The following is an 18,366-nucleotide window of genomic DNA, read 5'->3' as shown; positions in this document are numbered from 1 at the left end:
TAGGGTCTATGTAGATCCAGCTACGGATGTCGGTCGGGATCGGTTGTTTGGGGCCCTGTTGCTGATGGTAGGTGAAGCCAAGCGTGGACAGAATAAAGCGCCCCGTTTCAGTAAGGGTGAGCCGTTGAAGCTGAGAGCGTTGTTGGGCTTCAATGAGTTCGGAAAGGTTGTTGTGAACTCCCAGTTGGTTGAAGAGTTCAGTGCTGGTGCAATGCGGGAGCCCAAGTGCTTGCTTGTAGACCCCTCGTATGAGGGTGTCGAGCTTGTTTTGCTCAGCCCGGTACCAGTTGAGGTACGCAGCAACGTACGTAATGTGGCATATGACAAAGGATTGGACGTGTCGGAAAAGGCTTTCTTCTTTGAGTCCTCCTCGTCGGTTAGATATACGTTTAAGAAGTCGTAGGCTGTTTTGCGATTGGGCACAGATCTTGTTGAGAGCCAAGGCGTTGGAGCCGTTGGTAGAGATGGTGAGACCGAGAACCCGGATACTAGGGACGTGTCGGATAGGACTGCCATCTTGAAGGCGTAGGGTGATGGCGTCACAGGGTCGGTGATCAGATTGGTGTTTGGAAGGGCGACCCCGCTGAATGGGCTTGTGTAACAGAAGCTCCGATTTAGCCGGCGAACAGCGCAGTCCGTTCCCTTGGAGATAGGCTTCAACCGAAGTGAGCTTTGTATGCTGCTTACTGTAAATAAAAACACTTACTAATAATTACCGTGTCAATCGCCGTTTGGAAGGCTGATTCCACTTGACCATCACTGCCTCGGTACGACCAGATGGTGATGTCGTCGGCGTAGATGGTATGGTTGATATTGTCGACTTGCTGTAGTTGCTTGGCAAGGCCAATCATGACTAAATTAAAGAGCATGGGAGAGATAACTGAACCTTGCGGGCTGCCTTTGCTACCAAGGGGAAGCTGGTCTGATCGTAAATCCCCGGCCGAGAGGGTAGCCGTGCGATTGGAGAGAAAGTCACGGATGTAATTGTAGGCTCGCTCTCCCAGGTGGAGGTTGGAGACCTGGTCAAGGATAGCTGCATGGGAAATGTTATCAAAGGCTTGAGTGAGGTCGAGTCCGAGGATGGCTTTCATGTTACGGGAACGATCGTTTAGCACTTGATGTTTGATGATCTTGACGATCTTGATCGTTTCACATGATTTTCTTTTAATGAAAGCGAGGCGAAAGAAGAACCTACCTGCCGCAAAGTGACAGGAATGAGGTTGGAACGCATCGCAAAACATGTTTGGAATGTCTTCATATGTGAGTCCTAATTATTGTATACTGGACTCAACTGCTACACAACAAAAGAACAACTAGAAGACTTAACACAAATTAGCCAATAAATTGTTTATTGAGAACACTCAACGGTAATATTATTGTGCAAAAATTGAGTGAACTCAATTGTTCTTGAAAATTTGTTGAAATCCGTTGTTTCAACAATTCCCCAACAATATATCAATGGTTAATCAACACTCATTTTTGTACGGGTAGGGCTTGTGTTATGGAACCCCTGGTAGTCAAAATTTATCTGTAGCCGTCTACACCTGCGTTCCTCACAGCCATTAGGCAGCTGCGGTACGTTTCAAACTCACAATTAAACTCACAATTAAATTAAATTTGAAGCGCACGCTGGCACAACATTTGGGACGCGAAATCCGGTCAGTGAAAGAAAGCGCAGCTCTATTTTTCATTAAGATGGGCTGCAGACTCTTCAAAGTATGAAGCGGGCATCTGTCCTTTCAAAAGCCGCAACTGCTCGCGTAAGCGTACGCGCATTGAACGACTCATGTACTAGCTTTTCGACGTGCCATTTTGTAGCCGCCTAAAGCAAAAGTAAGACAAGGGCGGATCAACAAGGAACCTTAACGCAGCAAGCGCGTTCCTTTATTGGGCCTTAGTGCTGGTCTTAAATAAATGTTTTCCCCTACCTTCCTTCCTTCCTTCCTTCCTTCATAGTCAATGTGAGTTTGCCAGCTGAAAATACTTGCTTAGTAGCTCCACAAGTCATATCTGATGAGCCTTTCTTGCAGCAGCACTGGATACCGGTTTCGCACAAACACTTCGTCTACATGTACGCGCTACGCCCTGTCATGCAGTAGCTATCTCTTCTTCGCTCTAACGCAATGAAGCACACACATGCTCATTTAGATGGAACCTCATTTGTTTTCAGGGAATATTCCAGCAATTTTGGTCCTTCAACGTTCCCCGAGAATATATGTCAGAAGCCCGCAGTGGCCAAAGATATCCGTGATTCTGACCCGCTATGCAGAATATAGATGAAGCAGAGGGAGATATATAGCTGTATAGTCTTCGTCTCAGCCACGTGAAAATTCGCCCAGCACTGCGCCAGTTCATTGGCGTATCCAGCAGGTTACGTTGCCGTCCTTGCTGCCATTTCGTTTTGCACATGTTCTTTTATCTACAGCCGTGCCTCCGTTCTTACGCTTTGTTTTGCTTCCCTTTCCTCCGACAGTGGCTTTCGCCCACTATGCGGGATTGGCCAAGGATCGGGTGATTTAAGAAAAAGATGGTCCGAATCTGAAAACAATCACTATTGAGAAATTTTGAATAGCTAAAGAAAGGAATTTTGATAAATTTTAAAGAATTTAACAAGGAAATCGTCCTGATTCTCTACAACTCCCTGTTATTCCTTCTTTTTGCCCCACCCATTTCCTTGTTTTGCCTTCGCGTCTTGTCTTCGCGGAACTCCAGACACATTTCCTTACTTTCCCGTAATTCCGCGTTATTATTTTTCTAGTCTACTTGAAATTTTGATATTTGCGGGTAGTAATTTATTTTTTCTCGACGTTTAGCCAATATTTCTTATGGGTAAGTGCCATGCGTTGAGCAATTACCATCGCCATCAACAATAACCTCGCCCCCCGCCCCGGCCCCCAAAAGATGGAACCACCGACATCTGATCTGAGGCCCGCTAAAAGCGGCAAGACTCGCAAATCGGCCAAGCCATTCCCAGGCATCTCCTTCGTGAGCAGCAAAAGCGACCAGCCGAAAGCGCTCGCCTCAGTCGAGACGCCCCAGCGCCACGCGAATGTCGTGGACGACTACCCCGGTGTGGCGGAGACGCGCATGCCGTGCGAGGCGCCGGCGTCTTTCGAGCCACACGGGGACCCGACGAAGCGAAATTCTGCAGACGTCACGGTTCGTTCGGGGCCTGCGCAGGGGTCCACGAACAGGTCGCCTCCGGCCGGAGCTGTCGACGACGAACCGCGTAGTTTCGATGCCGTAACCGTTTCACGGCGTGACTCAGGTAAGCAATTGGACCCACCTGGGCCACAAAAAAGGGCACCCCATCGCCGCACACAACCGAGATCTATAGCTGCGCCGGTGTTACGAACTTCTTGCGGGGCTGGACTCCTTGCGGTACTGGACTGCTTTGAGGCTATATATAGACACTATTATATTTTGTAAGGTTTCTACACTTTGAAAGTAGGACACTGCTAATAGAACTAGAGTGTCACTGCTACAATAACAGCTGAGTCTGCTTCAGGTGTGGCTGCACAGTAACGTATGATTTCTAAAGTCGGCGGTATACATTACATCGTCTCTGGTGTATCGAGGCTGAGGGACCACGAAGCGCTGACTGCAACAGCGGTGCACTAAGTGCACCATATATAGCTACAATCGACGCTACTAAATAACTCCCACGACAAAAAAAAAAGAAAAAAAGAAGAAAATCACATCGTGCGATAAAGATGCAGGTTTATCCCACCCACCTGTATTATGATGATGATACGGTGTACATGGAACAAACACCCCGTTGTCATTACCAATATATAGAGCGAGTATGGCTACGACGCAAACGAGAAATTGCAAGCAGCGCGCTGCCAAGTACAGAGACAGAAAGCACACTGAAAGCTTGAATTTGGAAAAATGATGATCGCCTTGAGCGTTGGTGCATGTCACCTACATTGCAAGACCTGTCGCCTTGCGTGAGTTCCGTCCGTCAAGACCCAAAGCCCGCCGCCCTCTTGACAAGTCGTTCAGGTAAACCGCAAGCCTTGTCAACACAGCTGGCTATCTACTTCCGGGACGGTGGGCAGCGTTAATGTTTCTAAAGACAACCGCCGAGAGAGGATCCAGGAAAAGCTTTGTGGCCCCAAGAGCAGCCCGCAACAATTACTAACAATTTATTAAAGTCATTGTCGGAACCCCTGTTGCCTGTTAGACAACGACATTTCAGAGGGCAGTAGCACTGGTTGTGACGTTGCGACGCTGTAGTTAGCCATGGTCGTGCTGTATAAATTCCCTTGTTTTTCACTGCCATTCTCTTCGAAAAAGAAGACACAACAATATTCTTCAGAAGAGTATAGGCTTGGGCTGGTTGGTAAACATAGTATAACAAAAATATTTTCACGAAAGGTATGCCGCCATCGACGCATTTATTTGCTTCCGCAAAAGAAAGTGGACTATACGGTCGTGCCATTGCAATAAAAAACTATGGAATGAACTTATGCTTTATAGTCATTTCCCTCAATGACTAAATATGGTCGCATGGTACCCTATAACAGGGCGCTTTAGAAATGCGTTCCCAATTACTTAAAAATAGGGAATATGCGATAGCGAAATAATTTACTCAGGATTGCTCTTACCGCAAAGGAGTACATGTTAAAATCACTCAAAATCGTAATTATACAAATAATTATATATATACCGTATTTACTCGCATAATGTGCGAGTAAAGGTGAAGTAATGGCGCAGCGTAATGCTCGCACCCCCCACATTGGCTATCGAAAATTGGAAAATTTTTTTGCCCCGCATAATCATCGCACCCCAAAAATTACTGCCGCGAGCCGTCTGCTTGTAGTAGCGATCGCCATGGTAGGGCGCGCGTGTTACTAGGCGGCGGTACTGTGCTATCATCCTCTGCCACCGCCGCTACCGCTCATCCACTCACCACCGCTACGCCATTTTGCGAAGGTGTCTCCAGCTCTCCGGTGTCTCGTAGGCCTCGTTTGCCTTGTTCGCGTGTTGCACCGTGCTCTTTGTGCCACTTCGCCATGGGACGCTACGCAAGCTACACAGCTGCTTTTAAGCTAAAAGCTATTGAGTATGCGTTGGAACAAGGCAACCGCGCCGCCAGCAGACACTTCGGCGTCAACGAGTTTTGCGTCCGGTATTGGAGACGGCAGCACGACGAACTCAAGACGACTGGTGAGACGCCCAGGGCCTTCCGTGGACCGAAGACTGGGAAATTTCCTGCCGTCGAATCCTCTTTACTGGAATATATCAAGGCTCAACGAGCGGATAGGTGTGCTGTGTCGATTGATTTGATACGGAACCAGGCGCTCGTAATCGCAAGAATGGAGGGCAGCTTCAAGAAAACAGGAATTTCGAACGCCCTGGATGCGACCGAGGGCCACCTGGTGTGGGACGACGAAGAAGCATCGGAAGATGAAGAAACCATCGATTCCAATGTCGACACGGACTCTGATGAAGAGTACAATTGCCTGCTGGACGTACGCAACGCGAGTAGTGACGGGGAGGATGCGCGTGGCAAATAAAGTGCTTTAGCAGCTTGAGCTTACGTTCACCCTGTACTTTCATAACGGAGGTAAATTACGCTTGAAAGTAATGTTTTCGTTATATTTACAATTGCGGACCTGACAATCCTGATCTTGCACCCATTCATCTTTGCATTTAACACTCCGAAACATTTGCTTGAAAATTTTCCCCGCATAATTATCGCACCCCCAAAGTTCGCGTTGATTTTCAGGGAAAAAAAGTGCGAGGATTACGCGAGTAAATACGGTATTTACTTTTTATCCGAAAGAGCCAGACGATTGGTTATAACGCAAGATGTGAAGCCAGTCGTCAGAGAATGTTTATAAACGTTTGCTGATATCCAAAAATGTTGACGCTGCCTAATTTTTACGGCGTTCTGAAATTGCGGCCAACTTCACTCAGAAAACCGAAACTGCTGAAGAGCACGATATGTTGTGCGTTTAGCAGACGGCCATCAGTGACGTCACTGTCTGTGCCTCACCATCGGACGAGCATGAAGCCGGTATCCTTATCGAGCCGCCATCTCGCTCGCTTCATGCTTCAGACAGGGCTAAATGAAGATCGATGAGAGATGCCTTGGTCCTGCAGTTGACATTAGTAAGATGATGACGGTGATGACTGCAAAGTTTAGGTGAGGATAGCCAATGTTCAACTATAAGTCTCGATTTACTGCTAGTCAGCACTGTTCCATAAGCGGCTTTTACCTTGCCTGTAATTGAAAACACCTCCAGCGAATTTTTGACGTTCAGTAACTCGGAAAAGTATAGGCTACCGCGTGAACGCGCAAATATATATATATATATATATATATATATATATACATATATATGTATATATATTCATATATATGTATATATATTATCCAGACGTTCACAAAACGCGCTACACACACTCTCTCGTAGTGCACTCATGTATGATGTATGGTGTTCGCACAAGTGTTCACTTGTGTTTGCGTTGTGTTGTGCGAACCAAACGGCTAAATAATACGTGGAGTCGTGCTGCTAATGCATGGCCACGTGGAACCGCTGGCTCGATTTTGAGTCACAATTAACCCGTCATCCTTGACGACTCTTGAAAGGGAGAGCTGGCATCCATCTGAATGCAGCACGATGCTAGAAACTAAAAATAATAATAAAGAAATGAGCAACGCAGGTTCTTCGATCCTCATTACCAGTGGACGCCTAGTAATTTCTTTGCAGTTTTCGCTCCTGTGCACGAGATAGTAGAGTCGATTCTCGGCCGCGGGTGCAGCACATTGCAATGGCGAACGTTATAGAACCTCGAGCCTTCCAGGGCGGCGTCTCTCGCAGACCGTATATCCTCAATTCTTCCGATCAGTCCAATCAGTCAGTCACAAGTCTACGCGTTATACACTGCTAGTTTCAGCCGAACTCGTTCAGTTAACCGACAGCGTATCTCATTAGTCGAGCTGTAACTTAGTGACACAAAAATGCGATCGGTTATAAGGCGTTTTATTCTGCTGTTTAAAGCTTTACGGTGTGTGCAAACTAGATCGTTATGCGGCCCTTTTCCGCAAACATTTCTCTTAACCTACTTTCTCCCGCCTTTCTTTTTTCTTTTCTTTTTTTGTTCTAACCTTCTGATGTCTCTGTGTGCGCATGGATGGCGAAAGGAAGTGAATAAGTCTCGTCGGCAGCGCTAGTGGCCGAAAGGGCAATGCTAAGGCCACCACGGAGGAAGGTGGACGCTGCTTGTTCCCCGTCTCCCTCTGGATCCTTCGGCCACCACGGGCCCCGTCCCAGGAGAGCCATGGTCGACGGGGCCAGAAAACCAGGTCAGCGACGACAAAAGAGAAAAAAGCACAAGGGCAGCGTAAGTCGTCCGTTTGTGCATGTCATATCTCCCGTGACGTTTGACGTGAAGCTTTACTTGTGGCGTCCGAAGATTTTGCATGCTGTTCTCGGAAATGGTTGACCCGTCGTGACTGCAGAGTTGGTTGTAGCAGGGCCCTCCATTCCATTGCCGCTCCATTCTGTAGGGTGGAAACCTCCCTAATTTCACTCATTTTTTAACTGGTTGGAATGGTGAGAGTTGGGCAATTCACACTCAGTGGGATCGGTGAGCTGAGCCATTCCATTCCTCTAATTACAGCAAATGAAGCGGTTTCTCTATAATTGTTTTCTGATTGCGTTTGCGTGCCTCGTGACTAAAGGCGTATTTTTGAAGCCTTAACAACGTTTCAAATATGGTTAAGCACAATATTTCTTACTCTAAAAGCACGTTTTGTGGCCTGTTATTTTTGCAGCGGCTTGTTGCCTGCAATGTACCTAATTTAGTGTTTAAATAAAAAAGAATTTTCGCAATTATGGTGTCCACAGAAATCTCTCTACTTATCTGCTGCCAATACGATAATGAGCCCTTAAAGTAAGCATTGCGCGAACGTTCATGTGGTAGAGTGCATGTCAGGTCAATATAGCAATCACACTTAAGGGCACCTTATTTTCAACACATAAACACAATGTGAACTCAAGACAACTACACGTGTACTATGACTGGACAGACCAATACATAAATTATTATTAGATAGATTTCATCCTCTCGCTTGCAAAATAACGTCAACAAACACATCTTAGCTTCGCGGGATAGAAGTCACGAATGTTTGATGTGACTCAAAATATATTCAGTTCTTCCTATCAAAATAATCTCTAAAACATGCCAATTTGTAGCGACAGCCTAAATTGTGGTCCTCTCTTCCCAAGACCCTCCCTCCTTAAGTCGAAAAAAAGCGAAGAGACAGAGCAAATGCTCCCTCTATAGGCTACTTCAAAACCATAATTAAAAAAAGCAAACCGTCTATAATGATTGAGGCCTAGCTTTATAAGAGAAATTACGCGTCATCGTGTTTACGCGGCCTTATATTTTTTTTTAAATTTAAGATTACACCAAACATGTCGCTAACTTCTGGCATAGCGGGGTCACAAATTTCTGACACCAGAGACATCACGCTAACATTTGGTCGATAGCTACGCCCTAAGTGCGAGTCAGAAAGGCCTCCGATGGCAGAGGTGAGGTGTTTCACGCTTTCGCCACACTCGCCGGTTTCGATGTACTTTGACTGTTTCGGAAAGCACGCGCACGTGATTTGAACGAACGCGGAATACACGGTTCGGCCGGCTCGACTGTGCATGGGCTGCCTTTGAGCGGAGCTCCGCTGAGTTTTGCTTACGGTCCGCTGCGCGCTTACGTTTCACATGCTCAGGCCGGTGCTACACATAACTCCTTCGATTTCGCATTTTTCGACGAGCCCGTGCTCCAGAGACATTAGCGACGTGCAGTAAGCTTGGCTATGTGAAACGACAAATAATTGGACCCATAGGCGCCGACTACGGGAAAGGGGGGGGGGGGGGGGGCGCTCCGGCACCCGAGCCCCCTCTGGCGTTTTCCGGAGGGGGCAGAGCACCCCTCCTCTCCCCGGCGATACCGAAGAGCACCTAAAAAATGTCGTTACCAGAGTTAGGTAACCCACATCATTTGACGTTTCTTTTGACTTGACTCTAGCTTTTCACCTAAAATTTTGTTGTTGCTAATAGCTTACTACATTCATTGTTGGCGCGGATGTGCACGGCTTTTAATTCATACTTTCCCTTTCTTTCTCCAAATCCTGACATTAGGAGGACAAGCGCATTAGAAGCGCTAGTAGCGCCTACCTCATCCGTATTTTCTCACTTCAACATTTGTTTTAAATTTACACTGTAAACACCATGCACACATATACAATATTTTTAAATATACATACAGGACAAAGTTTATTATATTTTTGAAGGAGAGGGAGGCAGCCAATTAAAAATTATTTCTAAAGGTATATATAGCCATAGCCTTGAGTATAAATAAGTTGCTGTATCTTCATCCCGCTTCAAATTGCTTTGCGTGATTTTTTGACCCTGCAAAACACCTGCGAACTTCAGTGACCCCTTCGGCAGAGTCTTTTATCAATGGCGTGTGAATGGGCACCCGCATCATAAAGCAGTGCTCTTGAACAAGCTTACCCGCCGTGGTTGCTCAGTGGCTATGGTGTTGGGCGGCTGAGCACGAGGTCACAGGATCGAATCCCGGCCACGGCGGCGGGAGCGAAAACACCCGTGTATTTAGGTGCACGTTAAAGAACCCCAGGTGCTCAAAATTTCCGGAGTCCTCCCCTACGGCGTGCCTCATAACCAGAAAGTGGTTTTGCCACATAAAACCGCATAATTTAATTTTTTGAACAAGCTCCCTCTATGTTAGCCAGTACGAAATAAACGAAATAAAGAAAAACATCCTGATCGAGCTAGTGCCTTATCTGCCGCGCCCCGACCGAACATACACGTCGCGTTCGGTGTTAGTTGGAAATAAGCTGTGGTAGCTGTTGTCTTAGCGTAGATGTAGTGGACGGTTTTTTTTTTGTTTTTTTGCGATACAAGCTATCACCACAAGAGCGAATTGACAGCGTCAGTGCAAAGGTGTAAAGGTACGTTTTGTATCATCCCAGTCACCATGCCGTTCTCTAATGAGCAGAAAGAAAGCATGATCCCTGCGCTGCAAATGGCAACAAGAGGAAGACCGCAAGCAGGCACGTACCCAGAGGGGGGGGCACCCCCCCCCTGCAATTAAGCGGCATAACCCCCCTCCCCCCTCGCTGCACGCTGCCACTCCTCACACACATTCCCAAAGCGCTGCCAAAACAATCTGGAGACTTGACAGCCATTCGGTACTCAACATTTTGCTGCCTTTTTCACTCCTTTTGGATGGCGGTAGTTATCGGCATCTACTGGGGTGTCAAGGCCAGTTTTCTCATCGATTAGGTGCCCGCGCGATTAACTTGGGACGCGTTCCATTGTCAGCATCTATTTTAACGGTCACGCGCATCGCTGTTGCTTCATTAGTTCAACCTTCTTTGTTTTGACCGATCCAGGGACCAGGAAAGGGATTCGGTTCGTAGTCAGCTGGTCTACATGCTCGTGAAACGAGTTGCGGCCGGAGGCAACGCCACTTGCGTTTAACTTTTCCTTTTGCTTAATTTCATCGAGTGACGGCTCGCCGCGACGCTGGCAGATCCTCGGAACCATATACCCGTGATATGAGTTAGATAAGGTGGAAAAAAAAAAATCATGCGAAACAGCGTCCACCATCAGACCCTGAAATAACCGTTCAACCCATAAGCAATATGAATGTCACCCGTTACCTCTTCTGGTTTTCGCTAATTGCACGGCACTTTTCGTGCAAAATTGGCAACTGGAAACAAGAGTCGCAAGGAGTTGAGAAATTAAGCGGTTTACTAAGGGAGAGAGACGAGGCAAGAGCCCAACATGAAGGAAAAGCGAGGATTAACAAATTTAACCATTGTTTGTGCAAATATGTATGGGATCAACATCTTTTTATTTAAGAAGGAAGCAGAGAAAACACTGCCGGAAGTGGAGAATGAAGATTGTTTTGAATGGCGCTTCTACAGTTATCAGTCAGGCCACCCGATGTAGCCACTTCTCTGCTGTGCTAATGTGGGCGTTTTTTTTTTAACTTTCCGCGGTGGGCGCAGTACGTCTAGAACCGCAGCTTCTTGCGCTCTACGCGGTTGTACGGGACTGGCGGCCACGCACCGTCGGGCAACTTCCCAAATAACAATACCAGTCGGTTTTGGCACTGAACTTGGTAGAGCAGTAAACACAAGAACGAAAAGAACTGTGATTGTTCCGCTAATATATATTCCTCTATAATAATTCCAGAGCTAATTCAAAAAACGCTAGTAGAAATATTTATTTTACACTTTCGCTTGTTCACTTGCTCTTGGCCGTTATCTTCCTGCGCATCTTTCCTGCGCGAGTCGATTTGATGTGGTTCCTTGTTTGTCATGCATACAGGAGAGGTGTAGCTGACAGGCGTACCTGTGAGATTTACCTTATTTCATATCTCTTTTACTGGTTTACGCGTCTTTATGGCGAATGGTGGGCATTATTCACAATTTTACTAGTAAATGTACTCCCCTCTATTGCACAAAAAATTATCTTGGGTTGGGCCCCCCTACACTGAAAAAACAATTCCTGCATACGTGCCTGGCCGCAAATATATGTCAGTAATGGAAGTGTTGCGGTAGACCAAACGCATCAACTATCATAAGACATTCTGAAAACCTGAGACAAACCAGCAGCTTCCAGAAACAGCGTTGGGGGACTCCATCTTTGAGTCCTAGCCTACGCACAGATGTTGTAGTATTTATGGCCTCAAACTCTCATGCTAGCGTGCGGAACGTGGCCGTCCAGGTACAAATTCCCAAGTCATCAGTTTGGGGGATTCTAAATGACTCGGCCTTTCACCCGTACCACCTTAACCAGCATCAATGCTTGGAAGATAAGGGGCTGCAAAATCATCTAGATTTCTTGAACTGGGTCCTCACAAAAGCTGACGAGTCACCGGACTTTTTGAGCAACATCATGTGCACAAATGAAGGCAATTTTAACGCGATAGCGTTAAGGAGCTCGTGTCGCAGAAAAGCCGGTGTCGTCGGCGTCGGTGTCGGCGTCGGCGTTTGCGGCGTTGACCGTGAGCGATAAATCACGGCAGGCGCTTCATAAATAAAAAGCAACTTCCAAGATTGGCCCGGTGGGAATCGAACCAGGGTCTCCGGAGTGTGAGGCGGAGACGCTACCACTCAGCCACGAGTTCGATGCTTCCAAGCGGTGCAAACGCGCCTCTAGTGAATGCGGTGTTGCCTTCGAAACGAGCCGTGGAAAGTATACTGCGGTGTATATCGGTAATTATGAACATGTAACGTACAGAAGTCAAATTACACGAGTTGCGAAGTGCGTTTCCGCTGCATTTCTTCTGCGCTTTCCGCACACGCAGAGCCATCTTGCGGCAAACACAGAAGACCCCCTCCTCTCAATGTACGGCGCTGCCCCGACAGGAGGCGCGCCGCGCGCGCATTGGGACCGCTGCCAGGCGCGTCGCGGGACTCCCTCTCCCCTGACGACGCTTCGCCGTGCTCCCGGTTTAGATTACTATCTATCTCTCTGCCCGTGCCGATCACGACGTTTGGCTGGCGTAGATCGTTTCCCCTCCGAGACACGGAGTTCTTTGGTTCGTTTCGTTCGCTCAGGCGCACGTTTCGTTGCCGCGCCAAACGCTGCGTTGCTCGACGCTCACCGCGTGATAGGTGGGCGCTAAGTCCGATGCGGGGCGCATCGTAAGTGATTGCTGTGCCGTAGCGCATTGTCTTATACCCCTTGGCGGGTCGACGGGAACGCTGTCGCGTCCCACTCTTGAAGGCGAAGCTTAAGCGTCCTCCAATTTTTTTGCAGAATCGACCAGATAACTTTGCACAATGCACGCTATTGGAGTGACTTCAATCCACACTGGGTAAAGCAGACTCGGCACCAGTACTAGTGATTGTTCAATGTGTGGTGCGAAACGTTGCGCCGGTGCTGCAGTTGGTCCCATCTTCTTCGGTCACACACTGACTGGACAGCGTTATGTGGACGAAATCCTTGAAGGAGTGATGGATGAGTCTCTCAGCGATGTCTCGCTGTCACGTCTTCCACTTCTGTGGTATCAGCAAGATGGAGCACCAGCACACAGCTGCAGCCGAGCACTAAACTGACTAGATGCCGCTTTTCATGCAATAGACTGAAAGGCACGGGCTTGTAAATTGGCCGGCTAGATGACCTGACCTCTCTCCCCTCGATTTCTTTCTGTGGGGTTATGTGAAAAATTGAGACGGTTGTCAGGTGAGCTCAAGGCAAGGATAACGGATGTCTGCCTTAGAATGCTAGCGTCGGCCATCAAGAAAGCCACAGAAGATGTGATAAAGCTGACTCAGCACTGCGTACCTGCAAAAGGAGACCTATTCCAACACGTCCTCCAGGCAACAGCTGGTGTTCAATGGCGCTTACGAATTCATAGATATTAAGGGCACACTAAAATCTGATGGGTTTTAAATGCGTAAGCATTTCTACCCTTACTCAACGGAAAAACCGTCTCTCCGTCCCTCCCGTAAGACAATCGCTTTCAACATAGCGCCCGCAGCAGCGAGCGAATTGACCTGCATGCTGCCTCTCGCTTCAACGCCAACGAAGTGGCGAGAACGCAGCGCTCACGGAGGTCTCAGCACATGCCGCACTCTGCCGCTTTCGCACATCGCTTTCAAGGTACGGGCCGCGCCGCCGCGCCGGAAGTAGCCGCCGCTGGAAGCATGGTTGATCACAGTTCATAATGGTTCGGCGTGCCTAATAAATGTTGCATATATTTCCTTCATTTGCAACATCCCCCTGGTCATTTCATTCCACGTCTACAGCATCAGCGGGCTATCTATACCACGAGCGAACTTTAATTTTACTTGCCTCTTCTACGTCGTCTCGTGTAGGTCTCGCTTAACAGTTCGGTGTTGCAACCACGCTTCTCCGTTTCACAGTTCTTTCGCAGTCGTTTTCGCAATTATACGAACCACACCAGCACGACACCACGGAACACCACGTCAATACTACGAATATTACGCATCATTCAGATAAATCCTAGAAAAAATTCTGCGAGGATCTTTTTTCTTTCTTTTGCTTCTTTCTTTTTTCTGTAGACGCCCCGAGGCCAATTCGGCTCATTTAGAAGCGATATATTTACTTTCTTGAATGCATCGGTATTGCCTTATCTCTACACGTGAGTCGCTTCCCAGTCTGTTCATTTCGCTTTTATTATTGCCACGAACCTGTTTTTGCAGCACGTATACACTCTCATGAAAAATAAAATCGTCACATTAATTTGGGTTTAGCCTGAAGCAAGTTTAAAATTAAATTATGGGGTTTTACGTGCCAAAACCACTTTCTGATTGAGGTACGCCGTAGTGGAGGACTCCGCAAATTTCGACCACCTGGGGTTCTTTAACGTGCACCTAAATCTAAGGACCCATGGATGTTTTCGCATTTCACCCCCATCGAAATGCGGCCGCCGTGGCCGGGATTCGATGCCGCGACCTCCTACTCAGCAGTCCAACACCATAGCCACTGAGCAACCACGGCGGGTCGAAGCAAGTTTCTGACGCAAATTACAGCTGCGCGCGCCCTCTTTCGATGCAGTGCGAGCAGAACCGGGATTTCGAAACATTCTATGCCTATTGCGTTGCTCTTCGCTCTTGCTGCGTGGTCAGAGTGGCGCTTCGGCCGCGTTATCAAGGGGCTTTTGTTATCAATGTGATCAGTCGGCCTTGAGAGACGGATGATAAGTGTGACGTAGAAATGAGAGGAAGGAATAGCGAAGCCGGGAAACCTACTGTTGGTGCTCCTTCCGGACCGTCATCAAGGTCAATGCCTCCTCTATTTTTTCAATATCAGTGCACGCGCTCGCTCCCCAATGGGAGCCGTTGGCGCGCCCTATTGGCGGCGAGGATAAAGCCCCTCAATCTCCCAAAGTAGCGCCATTCGCTTCTCTCCTCCTCCGCTCGGCGCGGCCTCGACGGTGGCGCCGCCGGCAGTGGGCCTGCCGTAGCAGACGACGGCTAACACGCTACGGGAGGAAATCCGCGGAAAAGTTCGTTCGAGTCCTGCGGAGCAGTTTTTTCAATCTAGATCTTGCTTTGTCAGTCGGTAACTGGCCTTAAGAATGTCGTGTCAGATTTGCGGAAGAAATAGAGAAAAGCACCATTATTCAAGGCATATTTAAGGCGTAAAGCGCGCGCACGTTGAAAGTTCGTGTTGCTGAAACACGACACAAGCACGCGGTGTGCTCAGACACGCGAGTAATTACCAGAGTTTCAGGTTTTGACAGCGCGAAAGTATGTGCACGTGGTTTCGTAGGTTAATTTACGTACCTGCAGGATGCTTTTGTTCGGCCGGCGCGTGAGAGATTCCGACTGTCTGCGGTCAGCAATGCCTGGCAGCAGGGCCGTTTCTGTTCCGCGCCTTTTACAGATGTACGTAGCTCATGCACAGGTTGTGGTGGCCATGAGCAACGTTTTCACACATAGGCGGTATAGATAATTTTAACAACTTACCAGCATATGAAATCGTTATTTATTTATTACAGTGCAAATGGTTAGAATTTGATAGAAAATAAAGAAGGAACTTGATGGGACAACTGGAAAGAGGTTCAGAAAATAATTATCCCCCTCCATCATTGGCACCAGCAACACTTTTGTTGAAGTGCTAATTTTATCTCTGTATACTACGTGCGTCTGTATTCTTTTGCGTTGTAAGTTTTCACAAGGAAGCAGTGTTGCGTTAACTGGAACAGTCAAGGCAGACAAGACAGAAGAAAAGTTGATTCTTGGGTTTTACATCCCAACACCACGATCTCATAAGGCACGCCATAATGGGGGCTCTGGATTAATTTTTTTTTGCAGCTGGGGTTCTTTAACGCACCCCCAATGCACTGGACACGGGCCCGTTTTGACACGGGCGTCAAAAGAAGAGGTTGGAGGAGCCGTGTCACTTAACAAAGCCGCGCGTTCTTTGCCACTTGCTCGAAGTCAGCCCGCCCGATCTTGTGAATCCACACTTTTCTTCGTTTTGCGTTGCGCCCGGCGGATGGTAAAACAAAAAGCTTTTTGCCGTCACTGGGTCTGTTGTGGCAACCGTAGGCGCAGCAGCACGGCATCGCAATTAAGCACTCGGCCCTAACACATTGTATAAAACTACCGCGCTCCTTCAAACCGCCTGCCGTACTTCGTCGCGGAGGCCCAAAAATGGGGGTCGCAGGCCCAAGATTGGGGGTCGCAGCGCGCTGGAAAGAAAAGATATACAAAAGCGCGGCGCCTGCTCTTCGCCGGAAAGAAAAAAATATACAAAAGCGCGGGGCCCGCTTTCACGTGACACAGATTGGCCAATGGGGGAGCGGAGGAGGCTGGGGCGACAGGAGGAGTGGAGGAGGAAGCGCCTGGGTGAGCGGGGTGGCGGAAAGATCTAAGAATGGCGCTACTTTTGGAAAATTGAGGGGCTTTAGGCGAGGAGTTACGGAGTCGCCATCTATCGGAAAGGCCAAGATATAGTCCGGCGTTCTCGGCGCGCCAGGCCGCGGCAGGCGAAGTCGGATACGCTGCGCTAGCGACGCCAGGGGTGCAAGAAATTTGCTTCCTCTAGAGTTCGGCGTGCGCGCGCAGCTCGAGGCTGGCGCCATCTGTGCGTCCGGGAGCGCAACTTCGCCGCGGCGAACAGCTGTTTACATGGCGCATGCGCGTCGTTCGGGTAGCGCGCGCGCTTCTCGTTCCGCGCGCTGTTTGTGCGCTAAAATGAAAACTTTTGCGGGATGGCGTTAACTTGTCCTGACAGCCAGAAAAAAAAAACATAAGGTTTTACGTGCGAAAACCACTTTCTTTCTGACCTGGGCTTCTTTAACGTGTACCTAAATCTAAGCACACGGGTGTTTTTCGCATTTCGCACCCATCGAAATGCGGCCGCCGTGCCTGACAGCCAGAACATCGCACTCATATTGCTAGTACTTCGGCTACGTCAAAAACGGAAGCGGACCATGTATGTACATGCGAAAGCTATTCGACAAGCGCCCTCAACTCGGCGACTACCACCAGCTAGTACAGGAGCTGCGAAATGCAGCTTACCTGTGGCGAGACCACACTGCTTTCGTATAGCTTCCCACGCGTTGTTCTTGCGCTCTGTGTCGCGGTGGTCCATGCGTTTCACATCGTATACGCATGGAAGGTTGCAAATCGCTTCAAGCAGGCGTCCTCACTCGCGCTGTCATCCCACACGGATGTTCAAAAAACCACAGCCGCACTGTCAGTACGCGCACCGCAGGCCGCCATTCTGCCTTCTGCTCGCTCCGCTGCAGCGCGCAGTGCATTCTGGTCTAGCGGCAGCCGCGTGAAATAGAACACGCTCTATGTCCGCGCCGGCGGCGTTGTGCTCGCCAAGCGCGCCTAAGCACGCTGGCTACGCCGGGACGCCGGACTGTAGAGTGCGCGCTTTTCACCGACGTCGCTTAACCGCGCCGCGCGTGGCCGCGCGCGCGCGTTACGCCGGACTATATCTTGCCCTGAAGCGCCTCGCTGGCGTAGTATGAGGGATCATGTGGCGCGCTCCTCGTAGGTTTTGCTGTCAGCGCTCACTGAAAACACCACGCGCGAGATCTCCTGGACATTTCTGTAAGTACATTCGAAACGAGAGAAGTTTCTTACTGCCTAAATAATAATCTTGGGTAAACTGAAAGCACACAGTCGTTTACAGACGCTATCTCTTTACCGAATACGTACAGTGAACGCCACTGCGCGCGGTCGCCGCGATGGAGTCTCCCGAACCACCTTCTTGCGTGAAAGGTAGGCAAACGCCGAGACCAAACTATGTGAAATATCTTCTTATATATAGTGTTTGTATAACTAAATGGAGCGTAATAGAACGAAGCCTCAATGCAGCGATCGCGCAGCTTCGCAGCGACCGACTGCGCGTCTGCATGCTTGTCCGCGCACTGTGTCGCTTTCTCCGCGCGCGTGTTTTCGCACCGTGCCGTGAGCTTTAGGCAGCAGAATATGAGCATTGGCAGTACACAAGCAACCATTGTTGCGTGGGTGCTATCAGAGCTGTTCAAAAATAATTTCATTGTAGAGACTTCGACGCCTACGGCGACTGCGATGTGGCGTCGCGACGATTCAATCTTTTTTTTCTTCTAAATTCTTTGACCTTTCAATGCTATTTTTCGAGTTGCGTCGCACTGTATGTTTATCGGTGTTCTCAGCGTGCAATTTCCCGCTGCTCCTTTTTTTAATCCAGTGCATTAATTCATAACACAAACATGACCATATGCTATGCTTTTTTTTAATGTGCTTCTTACCGCAGCCTTTCCACTCCACTGAACTTGCCAGTATCTATAGCATCGACAAGTTCATAGACCAAACCGTCATGACATTAGTCGGGCAGCGGA

At 48.5% G+C, this 18,366-nt stretch overlaps 1 protein-coding gene across 2 annotated transcripts in view; it reads left to right on the top strand.

Moving 5' to 3' along the window:
* The window catches only part of LOC135917794 (endothelin-converting enzyme 1-like), a 79,027-nt gene that overhangs the window by 34,803 nt on the left and 25,858 nt on the right, over positions 1-18,366 (top strand). Inside the window, exons 1-2 of one of the 2 annotated variants that reach the window (XM_065451397.1) lie at positions 2,895-3,268; positions 7,157-7,356. In XM_065451397.1, coding sequence (XP_065307469.1) covers positions 7,201-7,356 — 156 coding nt within the window. In that variant the 5' untranslated portion in view covers positions 2,895-3,268; positions 7,157-7,200. Of the gene's footprint in view, positions 1-2,894; positions 3,269-7,156; positions 7,357-18,366 lie in introns of those variants that run through there. The other variant, XM_065451398.1, reaches the window with a different exon arrangement.

The sequence above is a fragment of the Dermacentor albipictus genome, unplaced genomic scaffold (assembly GCF_038994185.2).
Source record: "Dermacentor albipictus isolate Rhodes 1998 colony unplaced genomic scaffold, USDA_Dalb.pri_finalv2 scaffold_13, whole genome shotgun sequence".
NCBI lineage: Eukaryota > Metazoa > Arthropoda > Arachnida > Ixodida > Ixodidae > Dermacentor > Dermacentor albipictus.
Note: the sequence above shows the minus strand (reverse complement) of the source record. Positions and strands in the feature narration are given on the sequence as shown.